The sequence below is a fragment of the Phaethon lepturus genome, unplaced genomic scaffold (assembly GCF_000687285.1).
Source record: "Phaethon lepturus isolate BGI_N335 unplaced genomic scaffold, ASM68728v1 scaffold18779, whole genome shotgun sequence".
Taxonomy (NCBI): domain Eukaryota; kingdom Metazoa; phylum Chordata; class Aves; order Phaethontiformes; family Phaethontidae; genus Phaethon; species Phaethon lepturus.
This window is the reverse complement of record NW_010565730.1, coordinates 11,081-34,940: the sequence shown is the minus strand read 5'-3', so window position 1 is coordinate 34,940 and position 23,860 is coordinate 11,081. Positions and strand designations below refer to the sequence as shown.

Sequence of the window (23,860 nt, the reverse complement as noted above, 5' to 3'; positions counted from 1 at the left end):
ATGGATAACTATTCCAACTTCAATATAAAGAACCTCTCATCTGCAGCTAATATGTCTATTTCTTTGCCTGGACAAGTTGAACTCAATACCACCAGTGGTACTCCTTCTATGTCAATAAGCAGACTTTTCCCAGCACTGTTAGAATGCTTTGGAATAATTCTTTGTGGCTACATAGCTGGAAGAGCCAACATTATCACAACAACTCAGGCCAAAGGACTTGGAAATTTTGTGTCCCGTTTTGCACTCCCAGCTCTACTGTTCAAAAACATGGTGGTACTTAACTTTTCTAATGTGAATTGGTCCTTCCTGTACAGTATTTTGGTTGCCAAAGCTGCTGTGTTTTTCTTAGTCTGCATTTTAACATTGTTGGTAGCCAGTCCTGAGAATAGATTTAGCAAAGCAGGTTTGTTCCCTATTTTTGCTACACAAAGCAATGACTTTGCACTGGGATATCCAATAGGTAAGTAAAGTAGTTCCTTATGCTTTTTTCTTTAAAACTATTTTTTTCCACTGTCCTAGACACCTTTGCTTTTATTTTTCCATAATTTGAAATTGACTTCTGAACTGAATTTATAAGCGAAGCCATTTCTCAAGCCACATTTCTTGACCTCAGGTCATGTAAGGGAAGAAAACTGTCAGCTAGTATGGATGAGAAATAATTTAAAACAATCCAACTACTGTTGTCTGTGTGATCTTGTCATGTTAAAGTAAATCAGATTTTAAAAATTATTTAAAAATGTAATTTTAAAATTGGTATAAATTACCTTACACTTACTGCAGGTTAAGAATGCCCTTATGGGAAATTGCCAGTTTCCCTCAAGTCCAAAATTTCTTTCTTTGCAAAGTATGAGCCTGTACCCGTGGCCTCTGAAATAGCTGTAGTGTTTTTTTTTCCCTAATTTGGCATTACCTCTTGGTTTAGCTCAAAGAAAGTGTATCTGTAATGTTGGTGCTTACTGCTTGTGGAGTGTGTGTAACAAACTTTAAATCTGTTCAGAAGAAACTTCTAATTTTTGTGCTACTTAACATAATTTATGTAGCCAATCATGTTTTATCCCTTAATCTTTATTCTATTGTGGCCAGTAGTAATGCTTTAGGATATAGTCTTGGAAGAAGTGTGTCTTTTAAAAGCAAGATTGCTCCATGATTTGTGGTAACTTGCATTTGTGTATCTCAAATCGGAATTTTATGTGGCTGAGCTGCCATTCTTGGCATGTGTAACTAACCACTAGTCCAGTGGAGCTAAAAAACAAAAAGCAGAGACACACTCAGAGTATAACTTGTATAGCTGTGTACTCCTGTTCTTGAAAGCCTATTTTCTAAATTCCAAGCAATATCAGTTACTAAACTTAATTTTATCCCAACCTGCGAGACTTGTTTTCTTTCCTTTTGTTAAGGAAGATTTTTTTTTCTTTTTCCTTTTTACAGGTTTTCTTAATTGTATATTAATATGCTTTTAGCCATACTATGATGCTTAGGAAGTGATCTGGAGTTGTAGCAGCCTTCTCCAACCTGCAGCTGTCTAATTGCGGTTCTTTTTACCTGCCTTGGGAGGCTCTTTTGTGCCCGTGTAGCTTTCAGTGCTGCCTCTCCCGAGGCTGACCTGTGTGGCTGGTGTGGGAATGCACGCTGCAGGTATCGGGATCTTCAAAATACACCTCGACTGGAAGGCATTTGTAGAGGATGCCTGGACCATGTTTTATTCGTTTGCTGCTCCCTGAAGAGAAAGTACTCTGTGCCTTTCAAATTCTCTTGAGATCTGTCATCCAGACGAGGCTAAGAATAAAAAAGAAAGCAAGTTTGTGCTAGCAAAGCAAAAAGCAAGATATATGATTACCAAATTGAAAATAAAGTTACAAAAGAGAAGTTTAAACATACGATTCCAGATTATACATAACAACAAGTACCTCCATGTTTTAGAGTACTTGATGAGTTGGCAGTTTTATTCTCCCTATTTCAGGGCAGCATGCTTAGAAGAATCTTGAATCTTTCTTACTTCTTCTAATTTGCTGGATATGTAGAAAATATAGACAAATACAATTGCAGACTTTTTCTTCCCTAGATGAAGATACCTTGTTTCCCTCAGTTGCATCTCCTGGGGTTTATTCCTCTTGAGAAAAATCAGAAGTGTGTCACAATAAGGTGTGAGGATTATGTCTTTGTTTCTTGGTACTGGATTAAAATGCCAGTTAGGGTTTTGTTTGTTTGTTTGTTTGTTTTTAAATTTTGAGGTTGTCTGAACATATTTCCATTGTGTCCTAGTTAAAACATCCTTTCTACTCTGAATGACTTCCTTGTGAGATTGCATTTTTCTTCAAGTATTTAATGATTTATAAAATATGATTCATATTTCTCCTATGTACAATCTAGCCAAATTCACAACATTTATTTCATTACAAGCTTTAGTGGAATACTTAACGCAACAGTAACAATGTAGGCACTTCAGGGCTGTTAATTTCTCAGAGGTGTTCATTTTCTTTCCTGTCCTTTCCCTTCTGTCATCCCCAAACTCTCACCGGTGTTTGGTTCATGCTGTCAGGTGTGCCAGCTTTTTACTGGTAGTGGCTTCTCTGAAGCGTTTGCAGGACTAGGCAACAAAGAATGCCTTGTTTATTTCTTTTTATGTGTGATGATATGCAGTGTTTTGAGCAAAACCTGGTCTCTTAATGGAAATACATTTTTAAAGGCTGCTTCACTTGAAATTTGTAAAGGAAAAAAAACCCCGGTATTGACCAATCTGTGTATTATAACACTACTTTAAAAGGCAGTTTGAACTCTTAAATAGATAAATGACCTCCTGAGTTTTCGTCCCATGTAGTTGTTTTCTTTAATAACCACTATGCTATTTTTTGCTATTGAGCAAAGATTTGCGCATACAAAAATTAAAATACAGATTAAATTTTAAAAGATAGCCGTTCTGTTTGTCTCTAATCACTGTCATGACAGTTCTACACTACAAACTGATGCTGGTTTGGGCTGAAAAACAACTGGTACAGAGATTTGCTAGCAGACTGCCCGATACAGATAGAATTACTATGATAGAAAACTTTGTCAGTTTGGTTTTTATTACTAGGTGAGATGATACAACTCTGACCGAACAGCTTCACCTGCTCTGCGGTGCTGTATTGTTGAAGCATAGGTGCAGCAGAAGTGTTGTGTAGATGATGGCTCAGTTACCATGACTTTAATGGTGCTAATTGCATTAAGCATGAACAACTAGTGTGCGATTTATGTGTAATCTTGAGCAGCTGGGATTTGGAAAATTGATTTTTTTTAATTATTAAAATATCTTTAATTTCCGTTTTTTGTTATGATCAGCAAGCAGGCACATTGATTTAAATAAAAACAACATTTTTCATTGGAGATAGACGTTGTGGATTATTTTCACTGTCTTAATGATTCCTTAAGAATGATTTCAAATTTTTTTCCCCACTAACTCAGCAATCTACATTCGTTCCACTTTATGCTACCCAGGAAAATGCATTGTGGCTTCATACATCAATTAAATTACTTACGGAGCTTAATATATCATATTAAATATACAGTTTCACTTTGCCAAAAAATAATGATTTATTACATGTTTCACTCGGACATTATTTAGATGTGACTTGTGTTGAGTTGCATTTGATTGAAATGGGCATTCTGTATAAAGCAGCATTAAAACATCGCTCTAAGGTTTGATGTTTTAGAAAATTTTGACTTGCATAAAAGGTGCCCAGCATATTTAAAGTGGGTTTATTTATCAGAATATATTTAGTGTTTAAAACTGGCTTGTTAAATGCAGTAACTAACCACAAAGTTAGTAGATCTGTTCAGCAGTTTATTCAGGACTTCAGGACAGGTAGCTCTTTCATACATGCTTTACTCATGGCTTGTAAGAGGAAAAGCCCCTTTAGTGCTTTTTCTTATATATTGGAAATCAACTAATTGCGAATGTTAGTTTATTCAATCTAAAGAGGAGGCTGTTTGTACTAAATGCTGATTTAGCACTTAGTAGATCCTGTCATTCCAGATGCTTAACTAATACGGAAGTAAAAATCTTTTGGCTTTTGAAAAACATAGTCATGAGGGAATAAAAAAAAAAAAAAAAAAAAGAGCAGGTTTAGTATACAGGGAAATGGAAATACCTGCAACAGTTGGCAGCTTAGTGATATTAAACTTTATTTACTACTTTTAACAGTGCTAAGCTGTCCCATAGGAAGGTCTAGGATGTGCTTTTATGCAATAGTACTTTTTTTTTATATTCTCTGTAGTACAAATAGAATTGCGTCTGCATAGTAAGATACTTCTGGCTGGGGAAGAATGCATTTCTCTCTAACTTGGGTAGGAAAAACTGTAATGGAAAGTATCATTTGCATATTTCTGAAAATTACTGGAGATAATAATGTTATAAGGCAGGTAAAAGGTAAATGTTATCTTTTCAAAGAAGTTTGGAAAATTAACATGCCATTCTTACACAGATAAATTCTGTATTGTTAACCAGATAAACAGCAATTGTGATAGATTTAATCATTTAATACATATATAGAAAAAACAACAATATAGACCTAGAAGTTTTAAAATAAAGTTATTTCACTTGAACTCTTTGTTCATAAAACAATTGTGAACATGAAGTAGTGATGGCAATTTAAACGCTATTTTACTGCTTATGTGAGAAGATGCTTCATATGCATAATTTCTCGTTTTCCTTTTCCATTTTTCAGTATGAATTAATAAAATTATGATAGGGACACCAAGAACATCTGCATTCTGCGGGATTCAAGGGTGCAGCTTTACAAGTGACTTTGCTGCTCTTACTATAGGGTATTATGATTAAAAGAAAACAAAATCCTACTTTAAAAATACTGTGGGTTGTTTTTTTTAATTCACCCTAGGATAGGCATTTGTATATCTTTCCAGAGTCTTTTCATGATTTTTGAAGTGCTGTTAGCACAAACTTGAAGTAAGAAGCAATTCTACCTTGACTCGCAAGTATGTAGTAGCAATGAAAACAAATGCTCATGATTTAAAGTTCCTTGAAGGACCAGAACTGCAGTGATAACTCTTGTCCTGAGTAGTCCCAGAAAATGGACTAATAATTATGTGCTAATGTATTTTTTATTTGGTTGTTGCTTTGCTGTGTTGTATGGAATCAGCGTAGAAAGATTACACCCAATTTACCTCCTGAAAACTGGTTAAATTCCAGACGTGAGACTCCCCTAAAGTGAGAAGTAACTTGTGTCCTGCAAAGGTGCATGTAACTCTTTATGACTCTCATGTTTCTGGGGAGGAAAAGCAATTCAGCCAAAACCCAACTGTTTTCAGCATTTGGAATGACTCAAAGAGCGTGTGGGATTGTTACATTATTTTCTTTTTTTCCTGTAAATGTTCAATATTCATAGAATCATTAAATATTGTTGGACAGTTAATCTTTGATCTTTAATGCGTTCATTAGATGACTGTGGTCTAATGGTGACTGGGTGTACATCTCTTGCTACATCACCTTATATTGATTGTAAATGCAGTTAACCACTCAAGGATAATGAAATAATATTTCTCTAGTTTTCAGACAATAAAACTTAATTTCAATATTAAAGTATTTTTGTACTGAAATGTTATCACTCATCACTTTTCATTTCCTGTCTTCTAGTTGAAGCTTTGTATCAAACCACTTACCCAGAATATCTCCAGTACATTTACCTAGTGGCTCCAATATCTCTTATGATGCTAAACCCTCTTGGGTTTATCTTCTGTGAAATCCAGAAGTGGAGGGATAATCGCACTGTGTCACACAGCAAAATCAAAATAGTGGGCCTAGCACTCCTCCGAGTTTTGCAGAACCCAATTGTATTCATGGTCTTCATAGGAATTGCCTCAAACTTTATTCTTGGCCAGAAAATTCCCGAATACCTTGAAAACTTCCTTGATGGACTGGGCAGTTCATTTTCTGGCTCTGCACTTTTTTACCTTGGACTAACTATGGTGGGACAAACAAAAAAGCTGACAAAGGGTATGTTTGTTGCACTGATCCTTCTCATCACAGCTAAACTGTAAGTTTGATTTATGTACTTTTATAATTTTGTTCTCTAGATGTTTTAAGCTCTGAATCTCTGAATATACTGGTCAGATGTCTTTTATTTCAAAATCATTATAGTGAAAGTATGTTTGACTTCCAGTATTTTGGGCAAGTGCTTCCCAAACTCTGAGTATACAACTGTTAACTTCTAAAAGAAATTTTGCACACCGCAAACCTGTTGTCAGGCTCTGCAGAGAGTAAAATTCAGGGGTACTGTGGCTTCATGGACTGCCTTCAGGCCACCTGTCACAAATTGGGTGTTTGGGGAATTACTATCCTAAATTAAAATTTACTAGTTAAATAATTAGACAAGAGTGAGTTTAAGTATTAATTCATTACTATTTGTATTTTCTTTGGTTTACACAATACATCTCTAAATTAGTTGGTTTTCCTTGCTTTGTCTATAAATCTTTGAAACAGCTATATTGGAAGAGCTTAAAAATGGTTGCTTTACACTCTTAAACTGTCTGAATTTTAAGCATGAATAAATGAGAATTTGTATTTAGAACGTATGTCATTATAATCTTCCCTTGAGTATATCTCAGTTACTGGTGAACTAAATATTTTATTTGCTACAGAGCTACAATTAACATAACAGAGTGGTGGTTTGGTGGTGAAGTTTATACTGTAAAATTTGAAGGTGCATTTGAATATCAGTACAACCAACCAACAAATTTAAAGACCTAGTCTGTAAACCAGCTCAGTGACAAATTTTGTAAGAACGTGAGGAAAAAAAATAATTTTTAATGTTACCACTTTGCTTTACTAGTGAGTTTATGTAATTAGCCTGTGTGAGGCTTACATAGTGAGTCTGTGTGAGATCTGGGGTATTGCTAAAGGCGAACAGAACAGCATTGATATGTAGGGGTTATTTTTGCTGGCCAAAACTTTCAGAATGGTACTTAAGCTTGAGCCATTGTTATATTTCAGACAGCTTGCAGAAAGGTCGTCTAAGTTTCAAAGCTGATGACTGCTTATAGCTACTGTTACTTTAACAGTTGAGAAATGAAGGTTGGGGGTGTTTTTTTATATTTTACCCTTCTAAATCTGAGGTTTATACAAAGAACGTGTCTGCACAGTCAGAGAATGTGCTTACATCCCAGAGTTTGTCATTTTTACCATTGTTTTTTCTATGGGTTTTTTTGGTCTAACTTGTGACACAATTTTGAAGCAGCTGGTAAATGTCATGGTAACAGTAAAGGCAATCATTCAACGTGATATCAATATTTTGCCTTTCATAAATGGTATTCAAACAAGCCTTGAATTTCTTTTTGGTTCATTTTCTGAGTAAAGAAGAGCCTATGCTATAGCTTGAATAATATTTTTTTTTTAATTGTTTTTTTCTCTCTCTTTTCAGACTTATGATGCCATTTCTCTGTAGAGAAATGGTGGAACTCTTGGACAAGAGTGACAGCATAGTCAACCACACCAGTTTATCAAACTATGCATTTCTCTATGGAGTTTTTCCATCAGCGCCTGGTGTCGCAATATTTGCAAGTCAATTTAATATGGAAGTAGGAATTGTATGTAGTTAGCTTTTCCCAAACATGTACTAACTTTGAGCTTAACTTTGTTGATGAAATACTTAAATATATGCTTGATGGATTTGCTTTTCTGTAGTATAGGCTCCTTAGATTTATTTGTACTCCCTAGATCTCAAATATAAATTATATTTCAGATTATTAATAAAGCTAAGTACTCTTTCCTGATGTCTCAAGTGTCTTGATAGTACATGTTTGTAAATAAATCCTCATACTTTTCTTATTTGTGATTCTAGTAGGAAGATCTGGGGTAACTTTAAATATAAAGAACTTCTATTCTTGTTGTGGGTTCGTTGGTTTTTGGTGGGGTTTTTTTCCAAAGACCTTATCTTTGAGCTACTGTTCTTGCAGGAAAAAACAGAAATGATGTTACTGACTTCAGTAAGAACAGTGTTGGCTTAATGCTGAAAACTTACAGAAGAACTTATACTTTAACTGATTCTGTTGTGTTGCCCTTCAGTTACATCTTGTGATAGAAATGCATTTTACTTTTTTTTTATAGTAGAGGGTATCAATTATCTTTTCAACTTAAAATACAAATTTTATAAATGTTTCCTTTCTTCCAGTTGAAGTGACATTAAAACATTCCTGTTGACTTCCATTGTTTCTAATGTTGTCTATTTTTGGTTTGTTTAGTTAGGGTTTTTTTTAAAGAAAAGTGGAAAAAAAGACACTAGAAGTAAACCTTACAAGGTAGAATTTTGTGCCCAACAAATTCAGCAAATCTCTTCAAAAGAGAGATCTGTAGTATGAGTAGCAGTTCACACTTCTATCACTGAAAATTCTCGAAAGCGTAAAGACAATGAGAAACAAAAATAGAAATCACTTAAATGTAAATATATGTGGCAGCTTCTCATGGATTGTTGCACATTAGTATTTGCATAAATACATGTTTTCTTATTCATTTAGAGTGTGAATCTTTGCATCCAAAAGTAAATTGTGACACTGTAAATCCACCCCTAGACTGTAGGCATTAGTGTATTTGGCACCTGCAAAAAAGCTGTGTAAGAAGTTGCTGTAGGGGAACTCTCTATTCTTACTATTTCAGAAGCTTGTTAAAATTTTCACTTTAACTGTATGTGTGAAACTGATACTTTCTGGCTCAAATTCTAAATTTATTATAGAAATAACTTGGTGCTTTGTTAAAGGTCTATGTATGTTTAATTCAAAGGTACAATTTTGCTAGTGGTTGTATTGCTGAAAGCAGATTATTTAGCTTGAGATCTGATTAACTGTGTTCTGTTTGACTTCTTTCAGATTACCTCAGGCATGGTGATAAGCACTTTTGTGTCTGCACCTATTATGTACGTTTCTGCGTGGCTGTTGACCATTCCGTCTATGGACCCCAACCCACTGGCATCTGCACTCCAAAATGTTAGCTTTGACATAAGTATTGTCAGCCTTATTTCTCTGGTAAGTGTTGAAGTGAAATACAAAAGCACGTTGTCATATCAGGGTCGCGTTAGTACATAAGCAGCAGATAGAGTCATGATAAGATGATTCGCGTTTCCTCATTGTATCCTACTGCAGAAGGACAAGGAAGGAGTTAAAAGTCTTGATTTAGCAGTGGGTGAGCTGAAAAGCTGTACTGTAGAGAAAGATGGGTAAGTGGATTAGAGCACTAGTGCAGGGCTTACGAGTTTGTCCTTTTTGGATTTTTTTGGTGGTTTTTTGTGTTTTGTTTTTAAAATAATGGGGTGTGTTGGAATAACAGTACTAGCTTACACCACAGGGAATAATTACATCAAGCCATGTGAGGTGCTTTGATATGGCAGTAATGGAGGTTGTGTACAAACTTCAGCTCCAGAAACATCAGTGAATATTTATTTAATGAAGTATTAATAAGTATTAATGAAAACGTTTAACTTGGAAGTTTTGATTTAGATTTATCAATTTTCTTTCCCAGAAATGCTGTGTGCATGGTTCTTAAAGTTGGATGATAATTCAGAAGTCCAATGTGAATTGTTTTGGCTTTATAGGCACTACGGATAGTGTGTTTATTTTATTTGCTTTTTTAAAATAAAAACAACCATGTTGGAGGGAGTTGGAATTTTCTTAAGTTGTCCTACTGAAGTCCTCTTGTCTTGAAGCTGTGCCTCAAAGGAAGCCACGAGTGAACACCGCCTCTTGCTGTCACAGATAATTTGGGGAGATTTGGCGAGGGGGACATGACACAGGGGAATTTTAAATTCTAAATTGTCAGGCTACTCTGTGGTCATTTCTGTCCTGAGGAACAACTAGGCTTCTGCGCACTAGAGGCAAGCTCTTGGTACTCTCTGGAAATATTTCACCATCATGAGAACACACTTATGCATTACTTTTTCTGGCTGAGGCATAGGGACTGGCAGCAGATGGTGTGGAGCTGACTGCAGTAGTCACGTTGCTAAGAAATTTTTCAAGAAGATTTTTTGTATATTTAATTTCTCCATAGTCTGCCAGAATATTCATCTTGTTCTTTTGGGTTTTGTTTTACTCGTAAATTCAATTTGTTCTTGTATGTTACAGATCTGGTCTCTTATTGTTGTTCTTCTGAGTAAGAAATATAAACAGCTTCCTCATATGATTACAACAAACCTACTTGTTGCTCAGGTCAGTAGTAAGAAGAATGCTGTTGTGTGAGTTTGTTTTCCAAGTCTTACTTTTAACACATTTACAAGTTTAGTTTCTACAATGATAGCTTTGTGGCCATCTATGGAGGGCAGGGGAATCTAATGTGCGACTTGGCTGAAGAATTTCTGTGCCTTAAAATACACCCTTGAAGAAAATGATAGTTGATGCTGGTAGTATGGTTTTCAAACAGAACTGTAAGCAATCAGAATGGAGAGTGGCTTCTGAAATATTTTTAGTGTTATAAATTACTGCCTAATACTGTTGAGTGTGCTTCTGTATCAGTTGATGCCAATCTGAAGTCAGCAATGCCAGAATCAGCAGCAGCATGTGTTTGGCTCTATGGTGACCTGATTCAAGGAGCTAAACAGAAAAATAATCCCCATGCTGGCTTAGCTCCCTGACGTGGCTCGCTGAGGGATCAGACAGGTGCCAGTGCTGATGCAAGGAAGTGGTGTGGGAATGCATGGCTGGTGGCTAGGGAAGGGCAAAGCCAAATAGCTCTGGATTAATTTTAATTGTTATTTAAACTGAGCAAAAACTACAGAGTACATGTTCCTTCTTCCCTCGAAGTCAGCTGCACAACTGCTGTTAAATTCAGTGAGAGCAGCCTGTGCTTATAATATATCTATGTGGTAGTGCTTTCTGAAGTGTTCTGTAATTTAAATTTAAAAATATATATATATATTTAAAAAAAAAACCTGAGGTCATGGAGTCACATTTGAAAAAAGTCACATATGAGAGTTGCAGGTGCTTCTTGTCTATAACAGCAAAGTTAGCTTTCATCTTAAAAAAATTTTGAACTACTGTATTACTGTTTCCATAAAATTTCAGCCTATCTTTTCAGATTCCTTCAGTACTAAAACTGTCATATATGCAGTATCACTGGGTGAAAACTTGTATAATTCTTGTCTGAACAAACATCTGTTAGCCTCAGCTTCATGTCTGAATCATTTCAGAGAAACTGGGAGTAAGGCAAGTCAGCAAAAAATATATAATCTTAATATATCATTATAATAAGTAAAATGTAAAATTTTTGTTAAGTACAAATAGTTTGTCTGAGCTGTATAATTGCTGTCATAAAAAACCTCCTGAAAATAGGGTACCATAGGCAGTAACATAACTGTAATACTGAGTTTATTGCTGCACTGCTTTACTGCTATGAGAACTATCCGATTCATAAAATCACACTCCAGTGAATCTGTGAGTTTCAAAGCTTATTGTAGCTATATTAGACTGTGTTCAGTTTTTCTTGTCATCCTGCTTTCCCAATTTAAATGATGACATCTTAACCTTTCTTTCCAGTTTATTGCTTGCATTGGAATGGTGGCATGGAATTTCATTGTTAAAGAGAAAGACATCACCATGCAGATCCTAGTATTTATATTCCTCTACAGCTCACTTTATAGCACCTACCTGTGGACAGGTATGATTTTTCTAGGCAGAACCTAGGTACTGTAATAACAGATTAATGTAATGTAATAATTTTATTATATTCTTCAGAGTAATTGTTCCTTTCACTTGTACGTAGTCCTACAAATACACATACTTGTAAGCTGTGCCAAGCTGCAGCACTAACACCGTGCAGCTCTGTGTCAGGCACTGCTTTTGCTATATTGTAAGCTTACAACTAGGCAGCTCTTGTTTGTCTTTGCTAGATACAGCAGCCTTGATAGCGTGTCACAAAAGACAAGAACCTGCTCTCAAGGCAGAAGCGATTACAAATAAGGGTGAATGTGGGGGGTTGCCCTTGAGCTAGTGGCGATTTTTAATTAATGCAGAGTTTAAAATTTTAATTATTCAGCATTAAGTAGATTTAAAAACTTTGTGCCTCAAAAAAGTAGGAAATACAGAATGAAGGGAAATACCAAAGTAGCTTTAACACTTCTTTTACAGTTTACTACTTTTACAATTGCCCCACCTGGCAATTGTAATTTCTAAAAATAATGTGTGTGTTCTGCAGGTGTAGATGATTACTTGACATAGGCAGAATTGAAAAATGCATCAAGAAGCTTGGAGAACCTTACACGTATGATTAAAAACGAGACTTTGGGTATTCAGGAGACTTTTTATACCGTTCTTGAGTCAAGAAGTCTAAGGGTTTAGTTTGTGTGGTGTTTTTGTGGAGTAAGTTGTATTTGTGTTTATCTAGTAGCTCATGATTAGTATAGCCTAATGTAAATACTAGCTTTGCTTCAGCATGGGGAATGTGGCTGAGCTTCTGAGTTGTGAATAGAATAGGCAGTTCCAGAAGATACTCCCATATATAGTTATATATGTAAAAATACATAAAACTTTTTTGTTAAATTTATCATTGACTTTATAAAGTACTAGTCAGTTTTTAAAGAAATGTTATAACACAATACAACATTATTTGTTGGTTATTTAAGATTGTTAGTCTAGAACAACTGCTGTTGATACCTTAAGAAATTAGTTACTTGTTATAAAACACTTAAGACACATCTTTTATACGCTTGTGAACCTTTCTAGGCATTTAGAAGTGGATGTTTCATGTACAGTGTCCTGGATTTTTTTTTCAGTGTTAATGATTTTTTTTTTTTTTTAACATAATAGGTGTTTCTATTTTACTTTCTCGGAATACAACCAGCAAAAACAATTCTGGTCTATTTGAAGGTCAGAGAAGAGTATTTTAGTTATGGAGCAGGTCACATCATATAGTTTCTACACTCTGTAATCGGTTCCCTTTCTAATAATAAACAAGGCATTTCTTTGGGTTTTTTTGTAGGTTTTCTATCTTTCTCTTTGTTTCTGTTGAGGAAGAAAGAAACAGTAAAGATTCCCATTGGATTTATTATCATAGCTGGATGGGGGTAAGTTAATTCAGATGTTTTCCTGCAGAATTAGTGGTAGCATGCTAAATATGTTACTTTGTTCATATTTTGCTCTTTCAGCGTCCCAACACTTCTGGTGGGAATCTTACTAATTGTTGGTGAACACAACAACACTAGTATTGACTCTGCCTTTTTCTATGGAAAATATCAGGTATGACCATGTTCTGTCCTCATCACTTCAGACTTCTGCTGTGCTGCATACGTTATTGAGAAATTGCGTTCTCTGTTTGCTTCTTGTGTAAGTAGCTTTCAGTCAAAGTACAGGCTACCATAATAACAGTATCATTATAGAATTCTTATAGATTGATACAAAAATGTATTTCTATAATGAACCATTATGAAAACTTGTTTGAACAAGGACCTTCATGTTTAGGCAGCTATGACTAAGAAAAAGAGGGAGTAGGCTTTCCAAAGAAAAGGCTTAGGAGAGGTAATGAATTGCAGAGCCCTTTTCCTGGTGACTAATTTGTAGTCGTGCTTGATAATTATCTAAAATTATTACCATCCAATAGCTAATTAATGGCTTTTGGTCTATAATAGATAGGATCTACATTACATGTGTAGCAGTAACTGCTTGCACTGTGGGAGACTTCTCTGCACAATCATGGGTTGAAAGTCCCCGAGCCTGAACTACAGTTTTTACTAATAAATAGTTCCTCTTTATTAGAGGATGTGAAGTGCACTAGCATAGATATGTCATGTTTTCCTTCTGTCTTTCTTATTGATAGAGAGGCTATGAGTCTCTCATGTTATTCATGTGGCAGTTTCACAAGTACTATTACACAAAATAGCCTCAGAGTGGACTCTAGGTATCAGTGGCAGATGATTAGAAGGCAAGGTTAATTAATAGGATGCTCCCCATTGGAGAAAACATGGAAATGAGAACTGTGCTAGAGGGTGGCAAGAGCATGTTCCTCTTTGGAATTAAAAGGTACCTGAACAGAACTTAAACTGGAGCACTAATGATCCTGAGGGAAATACGATGATGAGGGGATGTTTTTGGATTGCATGGGAAATAGGGGTCACCACTGAAAACAAAACAAAAACAAACAAAAAACTCAGTTACTCAAGCAATGAAAATTAGTCTTGTGTACTGATTGCTCCTTCAATGCCACAAGATGCAAGAGCAGTAAATACAGAAAGCTCTGTCCTATTTAGATGCATTTATAAGTATATTTAGGAAAGTACAGAAGTTAGAAAGACAGATATATGCACTATGTTTTCCTTTATTTTGTACTTAAGTGTATTTTCTTTGCTTTCTTGACAGATAATTACCACGGCAGTGATCCTGTTCATCAGTATATTGATGTCAGGTATCTCACTTATGTGCATGAACAGAAATAGGCAAGAGTCAAGCTATGAGGTATTGAACCCATACTCACCGCGTAGCCAAGTGGAGGAAGTTGAAGTGGAAGGGAGTGAGGGTAACCAAATTTCAACCACTGTGCCTCAGCCTTCTGCAGGATCTTCTGCACAGCCTTCTCAAGGATCTTCTGCACAACCATCTGCAGAAAGAGTTAGGGAAAGTAGTTTGTAAAAGAATAAATGGCTTGGGATACAATACAGTAACGTTACAAATTTAATTCTGACCTGGGAAGGGTAGTTGTTTATACCTTCAAGTGTTATGCTAGGACAGAAGAAAACCTAGATATAAGTGCCCAAGGATTTAGGTTTATGTTTCTAAGGAAAGTGTGATGGTTATCACTGTAAGGGTGGGGGAAGTGGACAGGAAAAAAAGCATGTGTATGTTTTTTATGTAAGTAGTGGTATCTTGATAAGGATGTGATATTTGCAGTCCAGTAGGTGTTTTAGATTGTTTACCCACTAAACCGTCCCTCTGAGAATGAATTATATGCCTGCAGCATCGCTATTCAATGCGTTTCTAATCCTGGTTTGTACATAGCCTTTTGATCACTTCCCATTTCTTTTCCCTCTAGCTAAAAGTACTGATGTTGCTTCCATAGTGGTAATGCTATGTTAAATATTTCTATATATTAGTTGTGCAACTCATTTACCCTCTCAGCAAATTGGAAAAATTAAGTCTGCTTTCTCCTTTTGGGTTATTTTTAAGCATAATAATTAAAGCTGTATAGAATATGTTGTTACACTTGGAAAATAAATTATGGTACTGAAGGAAGATAACTATCCTGTTACTGTATATGCTTAATAGGTTGCTGTTCTTGTCAAACAACAAATGGTGAATTATCCTGTCCTAGAGAGAGCAAAGCAGTGTCAAATGCTGTTGAAAACAAGGTTCCTCCAATTGAGACAGGTAAAGCAGTAGTGTCTCCTTGTTTTAATACTACAAACTCTTCCACAACATCTATGTGTGTTGTTCTCACAAAGAAACTGTTTGGGCTGCTGTTCTCTCAACTCTACCTGGATAACTTGTATTTCATATTTAATTCAAGTATTAGGCAATACGTTAGGTCTTCGTTCTCATCTGCCTCATAGCTGTTAGGTCGACAGTTGTTTTGGGTTGGTTTTTTTACCACTAAGCTACTTTAACAAATCATTCTGAGCATTTAGACTTTACCTCTCTGTCATTGCCTTGTTTGGACACTGGGAAGTTGAATGCATAACGCTACTTTGCCTCATGTTTTCAACTTAAACACACTTTTTTACATTCTCATATTCACATCTTGTGTCTTTTTAAAAGACCTTTGAAGCCTTTGTTGTAAATCATGCACAGGTTTTGAATGAGAAACTTCAGCTCTAGAGGAGCAAGCACTTACTGCAGATTAGCTCAAGTGTCCATGCTGCTGTATTATCCATGTCTAGGGGAGAGAGATGGAGAAAACTGACTAAGGGTCCTTAGGCGCCACTGAAACAGAAAACATGGGTCAAAGTGACTGTTCACCACCTTATGGAAAATTACATACTCAGCCCATTGTCATCGTACATCGCTTTCGATAATCAAAGCTAGCTGCAATGCAACTTTCTTTTTTTCCTATTTTCTTTTTCTTGGTTGGTTTTTTTTTTTTTTGCATCCTTAACAAGGAAGTTCATATTCTTACACTTTGTTTGGATGCAGCATAACTTTCAACAAATCTAAATATTTCACACTGAAACATACTTAGTTATGTCTCATAAAATGCTAGCTTTCCAACTGTTGCCAGTTATTTTATCTATTAAGTAATTCAGACAAGCATCATAAGAATGTCTTCCAATGATGGAGGAAGACCAGTTTGATTTTCTTATCATAAAAGTTAGAGTAGAAAATATCTTATGATTGAGTGGAATTTTCTTCGACCTACTGAGTGAACACTTCAAAGTTACAAATCAGTAAAAGCAAATTGTGTAACTTTGGCTGCAATAATTACTAATCCTTCTGCTATCCCATTGAACTGCTACGACAGGTATCTGGTGCAAATACTTGCGTATGTCCTTGCCAGGAAGTTTTTCACTGCCATCTAGAGGAATATACTCAAAATTCCTTAGAACTCTAGTTGGAAGACAAGCAGCCATTCTTTGTGTGTTTGGCTCTTTTGATTGATAGAATTATGAGAGTGTTCTGATATATCATATTAAAAACACAGTCACAGAACTGAATATAGTTGATTGTCTGATCTAGAGTTCAATGATGCTGAGATACAGAGTAAAAAAAATAGAGCTGATGGTATATTTGAAATATTTATTCCAGAAATTTATTCTAAGTTTAAAAACTCTTCTGAGAAAATGTTATTTTTTTCATTATTTCTAGTAGTGTTTTCTAAATGTTAACCGCCACTTAAGTTTGCACTGAACATTTGAAAGAAGAGTTCTGTTGCAAAAAGTTTCTTCATTTTAGGAGCGCATGTAAACTACTGTTTCATTTGAGAATAGATGTCTGAAGAGGTTGTTGTCAAAGCTAATACTAGATTTTGTGTGTGTGACCAGTACAAATACAAGGTAATTTAACCCGGCAAGTTACATTAACAAGTTTGCTCATAGAGTTCGTAAGATAGAAGCCTAATGAAAAATTATGCTTTGTTTTTCAGCTGATCAGTGTGTGAGTCATTGCAGTGCTCAAACCTGCGTATTGGCTCAGGAAGAACAGCTTCTACAGACCGGAGACAAACAGCTGGCCAGACATGTGCTGCTCTGCTTACTTCTTATTGTTGGCCTGTTTGCTGTAAATATTTTTTTCTCCCCATGTTTAAATCATTGAGGTGGAATGATTTTTAGGAAAGCTATGTAGACAAGTCCAGTAAAAATCTTCCAATTCCTCATGTAACAATAAGTAAGTTAGAGGCTTTATTTTGTCCCTTACTGGAAGAGGGATATCATAAAATTAATTTTTCTCTGCCACATCATAAATTAAAGGCAAGTTGAGATTGATGATGTTAGTGAGCAAGTCTCACTGGAGAACCCTAAGGGGAAAAAAAAGTGGAATTATATCATTTGGTAATTAATTAATCACTGCTGCCCCGCACCCCTCTTACCATTTTTCTCAAGAGCTAGTCTTTTTCTGAGACAATAATCAATTAAAAATATAAAGTGAATCCTACTTCTGAAGGACACTGTACAAAAATTGTTTCCATCTGATCATGCTTTTATTTGGAACTTAGATTTCTTTGAGATTCTTTAGTAATGAATAACATAAGACTTTTATTTGAAATGGGAAAATTTGGTTTTATTGCTTTTAGTTTGGAGGCAATGTAGCTAAGTTGGTATTGCCAAGCATCATTACTGACTAGATCCCAGCTGTGAAGGTGGCTACTCCTGTGTAAAAGTGTGAAATACCAGAATGTAATGCATTAGGGATATAATTTGAATGTTTAACTGTGACAAAGATGAGAAACAACTCTGTTTTAATGTAATGCTCAAAGTTGAGCTTCTTGTAGATGACAATTAGGGGGGAAGTATTTTTGTTTGAAATGGAAAATACTGTGGCACAAATGAGTAATACTGCAAAGCAGGACGGTGTGGCACAATTATGCAGTGTCATAGTTACTACTGTTGCTTTTCAGGTCCTGTTAAATTACAATACAGACGTTTTCCCTCTCTCAAATTTCCTGTATCAAATATTCCATGTATTTTTTTACATCCTCTATATTTAAAGAGGTGTCCCAAATGTTAGCCTCTATTTTAGTTGTATCTGAATGATTACATGGATTCTATGAATTGAGACCAGTTACATTAAAGAATTAGCCTTCACCCACAAAGGGGTTAACTTTGGAGGTTTTTTCCTTCTGTCAGGCATCTAAAATAGCTGAAGTGGTATGTGCTTCAGCTTAACACAATCTTAACTATGCAGAAAATATGTAGAAAGCACTGGTCTCGGCTGAACAGGCCTAAAGACAAATACTACAAGTCTGTCTGGGCTAATACTGCCTGTGTTAGGTTGAATACCTAAGTGTGCTTAAGGCAGGTTCCTTATGTAAACATGTAAAGGGGCAGGACCTCTACACTGGTGTGTTTTGTATTATTTTGTTTAAAAACAAGCAAGCTCTTCTCCCCGCCCCCTGCCAGCTATTAATCCTAACTAAAATGGCATTTTAAGGTGTCTATTCCCTCTTTTTTGTCTTTATCTGAATCATTTGTTAGATAAAGACAGTGAAAATTGTGCAAAAATCTGCTAGCGTGTGAAGAGTAAGACAGTGCTTTTCGTTTTTAACAGTTGCAGGGTTGTTTGGGGTTTTTTTTTAATTTATTTTTTTCTTAACAGAATCTTTCCAGTTGTTTGTGGTGGCTGTTCAACCAAGAGCCTGGAAGGCTATATGTGGAATTGCAGTTCTTCTGTGCTGTGTTTAATTTTGGTCAGGTACTTACCAATGTTTGTTCTGAAAATGACTTTGTTAATGGGTGTTGCAGCACTTGCTGTTACAAGCACTGTAAGCTGAAGTCCTCAAACAATGCTGAAGTCACCAGCTCCTTGTGGTGTTTTGCCTTTTTTTCCCTCAAGCTTTTTCTTTTGCTTTGATAGCTTTCTTATCATAATGCATATCTCTTATGTGCATGAACACTTTCAGAGGTACAAATGACAACTGAGTGCCAAATGCCTATGGAAATTCAGTAGGATTTTAGCCTTATTTGCACCAGAAAGCTTCACCAGTGTTGCTTCTGTGGAATTACACCAGTATAACTAAATAGGTGTGAGATGGCTCCACTCGCATGGTAAGGCTTTAAGATGTTATCCCTTCAGTTTCAGGTACAGCACCATTAACTAATAGCTGACAGTAAGATGTATGACCCAGCTGCACATAGCCTATTTCAGTGCAAACGGACACAAGGTAGCTTTGGTATCTATGAAGGTGAAAGCAAGGCAGTGTTCATACACATGCTAGAGGAATGTTTTACAGACCCGTGGACTGGTGCGCCTACAAGATGCACTGTAGAATCAAGTAATTATAGTAGTTTTGGTACAAAAGTGGCATAGAAAAATGAATTAACTAGAGAGCATTTTGGCATTCAAATTACAGTAAGTCAGTACTTTTCTTGACACTAACAAAGACAGATTAAAATAACTGGCTATGTAAGGATAAGAATGTTTTAAGTGTCAGATGGCATGTCACAGCATTAGGTTTACTGAACTGATTCTTGAAGAGTTTCTTTGATGGACTGTTACATATTAATCTGTCTTTTTAAGGTCCAAATGAAAAATCAAAGCAGAAACAAAATGCATTTTGAACGATATCTAGAGAAGAGGAATACTTCTCACGTGTGTTTTGGCAATGAGTTTTTAGCATTTTATTTCTGTTGTTTAGAAACCAAAGTTTTTCCTTAATGTTGTTTTTTCTGTATTTTTTCCTGCAGGGCTTCATTTCCTTTGGTATTTTTGGCTTAGATAAGCATCTAATCATTCTACCATTCAAGCGAAGGTAAACAGAATCTTTACACTTACAACTAAGGGTATTGAGTGTTCAGTGCCACTGCATTCCGTTTCCTATTTGTTCAATCTTCCAAATTTCTTTTCTCTCCCAGCTGGGGAGCGCTAATAGCAGTTCACTGTGCCTGAGTTTTTACTGCTGTCCTAATGATACTCCCAAAGACCAAAATCCCACAGGCTCCCTATAGGGAAAATCTTTGGCAAATGATGGTGAGGTATGTGATTGGATCAGTGAGATGATGGATCTTCAGAAATAATTTCAGCTGATAAATTAAAACTTAGAAACTGGTTCAGCATTTGCATCTATCATCACTGTTTGAAAGTCCAGTATTCATAACCTCATGCAAGTGCTTTGTGTGGATGGACACTTTCATTGGTACCTCGCTGTGGAGGTGTAAGTTGTACAAAGCCGTCTTTAACTTAGAGCTAGCTGGCTGTGGTATGAATCCAGCAGGTAAAGCTGGCACCCAGCTACTCTCTGTCTTTCCTTCTGCCTGAACCTAGAATAAAACTTCTTAGTGTTCAAAGGCCATACAAGTTTATTAGGAAGATTGTATATAAAGTATTGGACACAAAAACAGTAAAACAGTTGTGATAAGCTTCCTGTGAGTTCTGTTCTATTACTTGCAGTTTCCTTAAAAATGCCTCTGGTTGATTTGCTGCTTGTTTTTCTTTTTTTTTTTCTTTTAAGACTTGAATTTCTCTGGGGAGGAAGAGAAGCAGCGGGGCATACAGATTCCTCTCTACCTGAGGAAATCAGGATGACCTGTCAACAGTTTGTTCGTTATCATAGAGATCACTGTGTCAAAAGCATTGTCAGAGGCAGAAGGTAAGGTTTCTCCCTGCACGTAAAACTTGTTACAAAGGTCATAGCTCACCTTTTGGAAATAATGAAATGCAGTTTAATCTGTCTGTGGGCGATTCCTGCGTTGTGGCATATTTATTCAAACCTCAAGGTGAGGATTAAGTATTTAGCAGTAACAGATAAATGTTTCTAGTCTCCAGCCAAAACATTGAGGTGCAAGTTACCGCATTATCCCGTCTAGGTTTTATATAAATTATAAAAATGTTTATATCATTAAGGCATGGCCCCAGTTTTTGCATGTAGCTGAAGTTAGGAGAGAAAATCTTTCTGAAGAAAGGTATACGGTAATGCTTGTAACGGAGGGTGTGTGTCTGTGAGTTTTGTCAAACCCGAAACCCTTCATGTGTTTTGTTTTGAGATTCAGAAGGTGTTAGTATTTATGTGACTGAACGTTTACTAATAAATAGCTTTTACAGGAGGCAAAACTATTGCAACTGATGTCAGTGTGTACTCAGAGGCCACTCAATACATGAGATTATAGTGTTTTTAGGACATTTACACCTTCTGAGTTCACACAGTTTCTCTTGCTCATTCTTCTTGTGAGGCCTAATCCTCAATTTGTGAGATCAGCAAAGCTTTCAGATGCAAATTATGATACCCAAATCAAAGATTATGTATTCAGGTACGTGTAGGTGGATCAGAAGAGAAATGCAGACAGAAGCAGCAGGAACAAGAAAAAGACTCTGCCTTTATTTAAATTTTAACTGTATGAAATGGAAACATGAAGAATTATTCTAACAGGACCCTTCTACATTTCTTGTTATGTGAGCTTTTAAGTAGGACTAGTTTGGCAGAATGGGGTGGTCTTTTAATGGTCAGATAGTCCGAAACCACATTCCAGAACTGTTTTTTGACAGCATCGTGATTTCTTCCAGTCTCCTCAGAAATCAGTAATGTTCCATAAGAAATAAACCATTTAGGAAAAAGGAACTATGGCAGTTCAAGGACTTGCTTCTTTCATGCCAGATAGAAAAGATGTATCAGAAAATGTTTATTTTGAAATAGGACAGGTTCTGCAGCTGTGTTTCCTGTGCCTCTGCTGCTATTGTGGTTTCTTGGGCTTTGGGCTGTTCATTTGGTTGGGTTTTGTGGGTTTTTTAATCATATATCACCTAGGAATACATCAAAATCTGACATTTGTTGCTTCATTGTTTTAATATTAGGTTTGTATGGAACTAGCATCATGTCTTATTTCTCCTTGTGTGTTAAAAGAAAGCATTTATCTTCTTGTTTTAAGTATTCATATAATTGATCCTATCCTCTTTGATTTAAATGTACTGTAACTGAGACTTTGTAATAATGTGTTTTTATTTATTTTGATTTTTGCTTCTCTGCTTAATAGATGCTAAGACTTGCTCTGTTTTATTGCTGCTTTTAACATAAAAAAAAAAAAAGGGAAAGGAGTTTGTTTTTGCTGTGTAGCTGTTAATCATCTTCAGAAACCCTGCACTTGGGTTCGATAGAGCAGATTTTAGATAACCAGAAACATTCATTGCTGCAGGTAAACCTCTGAATGGTATTTTTACGGCAACTAGGTAGATGTTAGAGGCATTGCCTCATAAATATGTAAAAGGAAATTAATTTGGTCTTGTTGCAAAGGTTTTTTTGTTTATTCCTAGTACTGCCAGTGTGGTAAATATTTAACTGGGTATGCGAGTGACATGTTTTTTGCTTACAATATATGTAAGCAGTTACTGTCTGTTTAAAGTTGTAGAGAAATTATAAAACTGAATTAAAGTTCAGATTGAGTTCCTGTTGCAGCAGGCATGCTGCACTCAAATCAGATTATTTTGTTGCGGAAATGGTCATGGTAATGAGTACATGGGAAGTAAGTATCCAAGAAATAGAATTACATTGTGTGTGTTTTTAGGAAAATTGCTACTTATGTTCACTGAAATTTATTTGCACAAGCCTAAAATAACTTTGTAGGTACATTTTGTTTCTCATTGAAAAGGTAGTGAACATTGGCATGTCCCTAATATACAAAACTTGCAAATTCTCTTCTAACATGCTCTTAACTATCATGATGTCTTTCCTTGTTTCCTGCTATTTTTCCTTGCCTTTCCCCATCGTGCAGTGGTGATACCAGATTTACAGAACATGTGGGTGAATCATTCCTTTGACATACAGGTGTGGTGCAAAGATCTCCACTGGCATCTTCTTTGGCTGTGACCTGGTGAACTGGCTCATGCAAGTTGGCCTTGCCTCTGACCGTGGTGAAGCTGTGATGTATGGAGACAGACTGATGAAAGGAGGCGTCGTCCAGCATATCACAAATGAATTTGAATTTCGGGATGAATATTTGTATTATCGCTTTATTCCTAAGAGATCAGTTGCAGTTGAGAGCCACTGACCTCAGTGTGTAGTCAGAGGACAGGCAGTTAGGGGTGAATGTGACCATCTCCTCTGCCTTCACCACTGAAATTGGAAGTATTTCTTTCTCAGGGCTCTCGGAGAATTGTGTTATTCTCTCTTGTAAAGTTAAGAGATGTGGTTCTACTTGTGTCTGTTCTGAAGGAAATGGCAGCAAGTGATACTTAGAGAGTGTTCTAGCCAGAATGCAACTAGAAGAAAACAAGATGCTCTGGATTTAGAGCATTTTTTTCTATTTTAAGCAAAACACATAACAAAATTATATGTGTCACTGTCATATTACAGAGGCATTATAACAGCAGCTTTAGTGACTGGTGCCACAATGGAAAAAAACATGAATGAGAGAGATTTTTCATGTTGCTGTCTTGTTTTCATATTTTAGTGTGATTTCATTTCATTTAGAAATGAAAAACATTTTCCTGTTTATGGTCAGGCTTTCCCCTGGCTTCATAGAAGTAAGATTTATTCTATCATACCCCAGTTCTTACTACTCTACTCTTGTCTAACACCAGGAACTTTTCCTAGCTGTTTACACCTCAGATCAGGTGGTTTGTTTCTCCCTTAAATATAAAAATTCTCCATTTGTAAAAGTAGAATTGTTGTGAAGATGTTTTCTGTGTCAGAGGATTAAAGCTGAGGAAGTACTGAGTGGAATAAATAATGTTTTTCTACAAACTTAGCAGATCTTAAAAACATATAAAAATACCCACCAGTCCCCCAAATTAGGAAATATATAATGGAATTTCATATAAACAG

At 35.9% G+C, this 23,860-nt stretch overlaps 1 protein-coding gene across 1 annotated transcript; it reads left to right on the top strand.

Annotated features, from left to right (window-relative positions):
- Window positions 1-23,084, top strand: GPR155 (G protein-coupled receptor 155). The gene is made up of 16 exons (XM_010295277.1): window positions 1-460; window positions 5,630-6,029; window positions 7,413-7,578; window positions 8,854-9,009; window positions 10,102-10,185; window positions 11,509-11,629; window positions 12,950-13,034; window positions 13,116-13,206; window positions 14,323-14,571; window position 14,654; window positions 15,226-15,327; window positions 17,036-17,169; window positions 18,706-18,801; window positions 19,794-19,858; window positions 20,558-20,695; window positions 22,862-23,084. Exons 1-16 carry the CDS (start codon window positions 1-3, stop codon window positions 23,082-23,084), a joined length of 2,571 nt encoding a protein of 856 aa, XP_010293579.1.
- The last annotated feature ends 776 nt before the right edge of the window (window positions 23,085-23,860 follow it).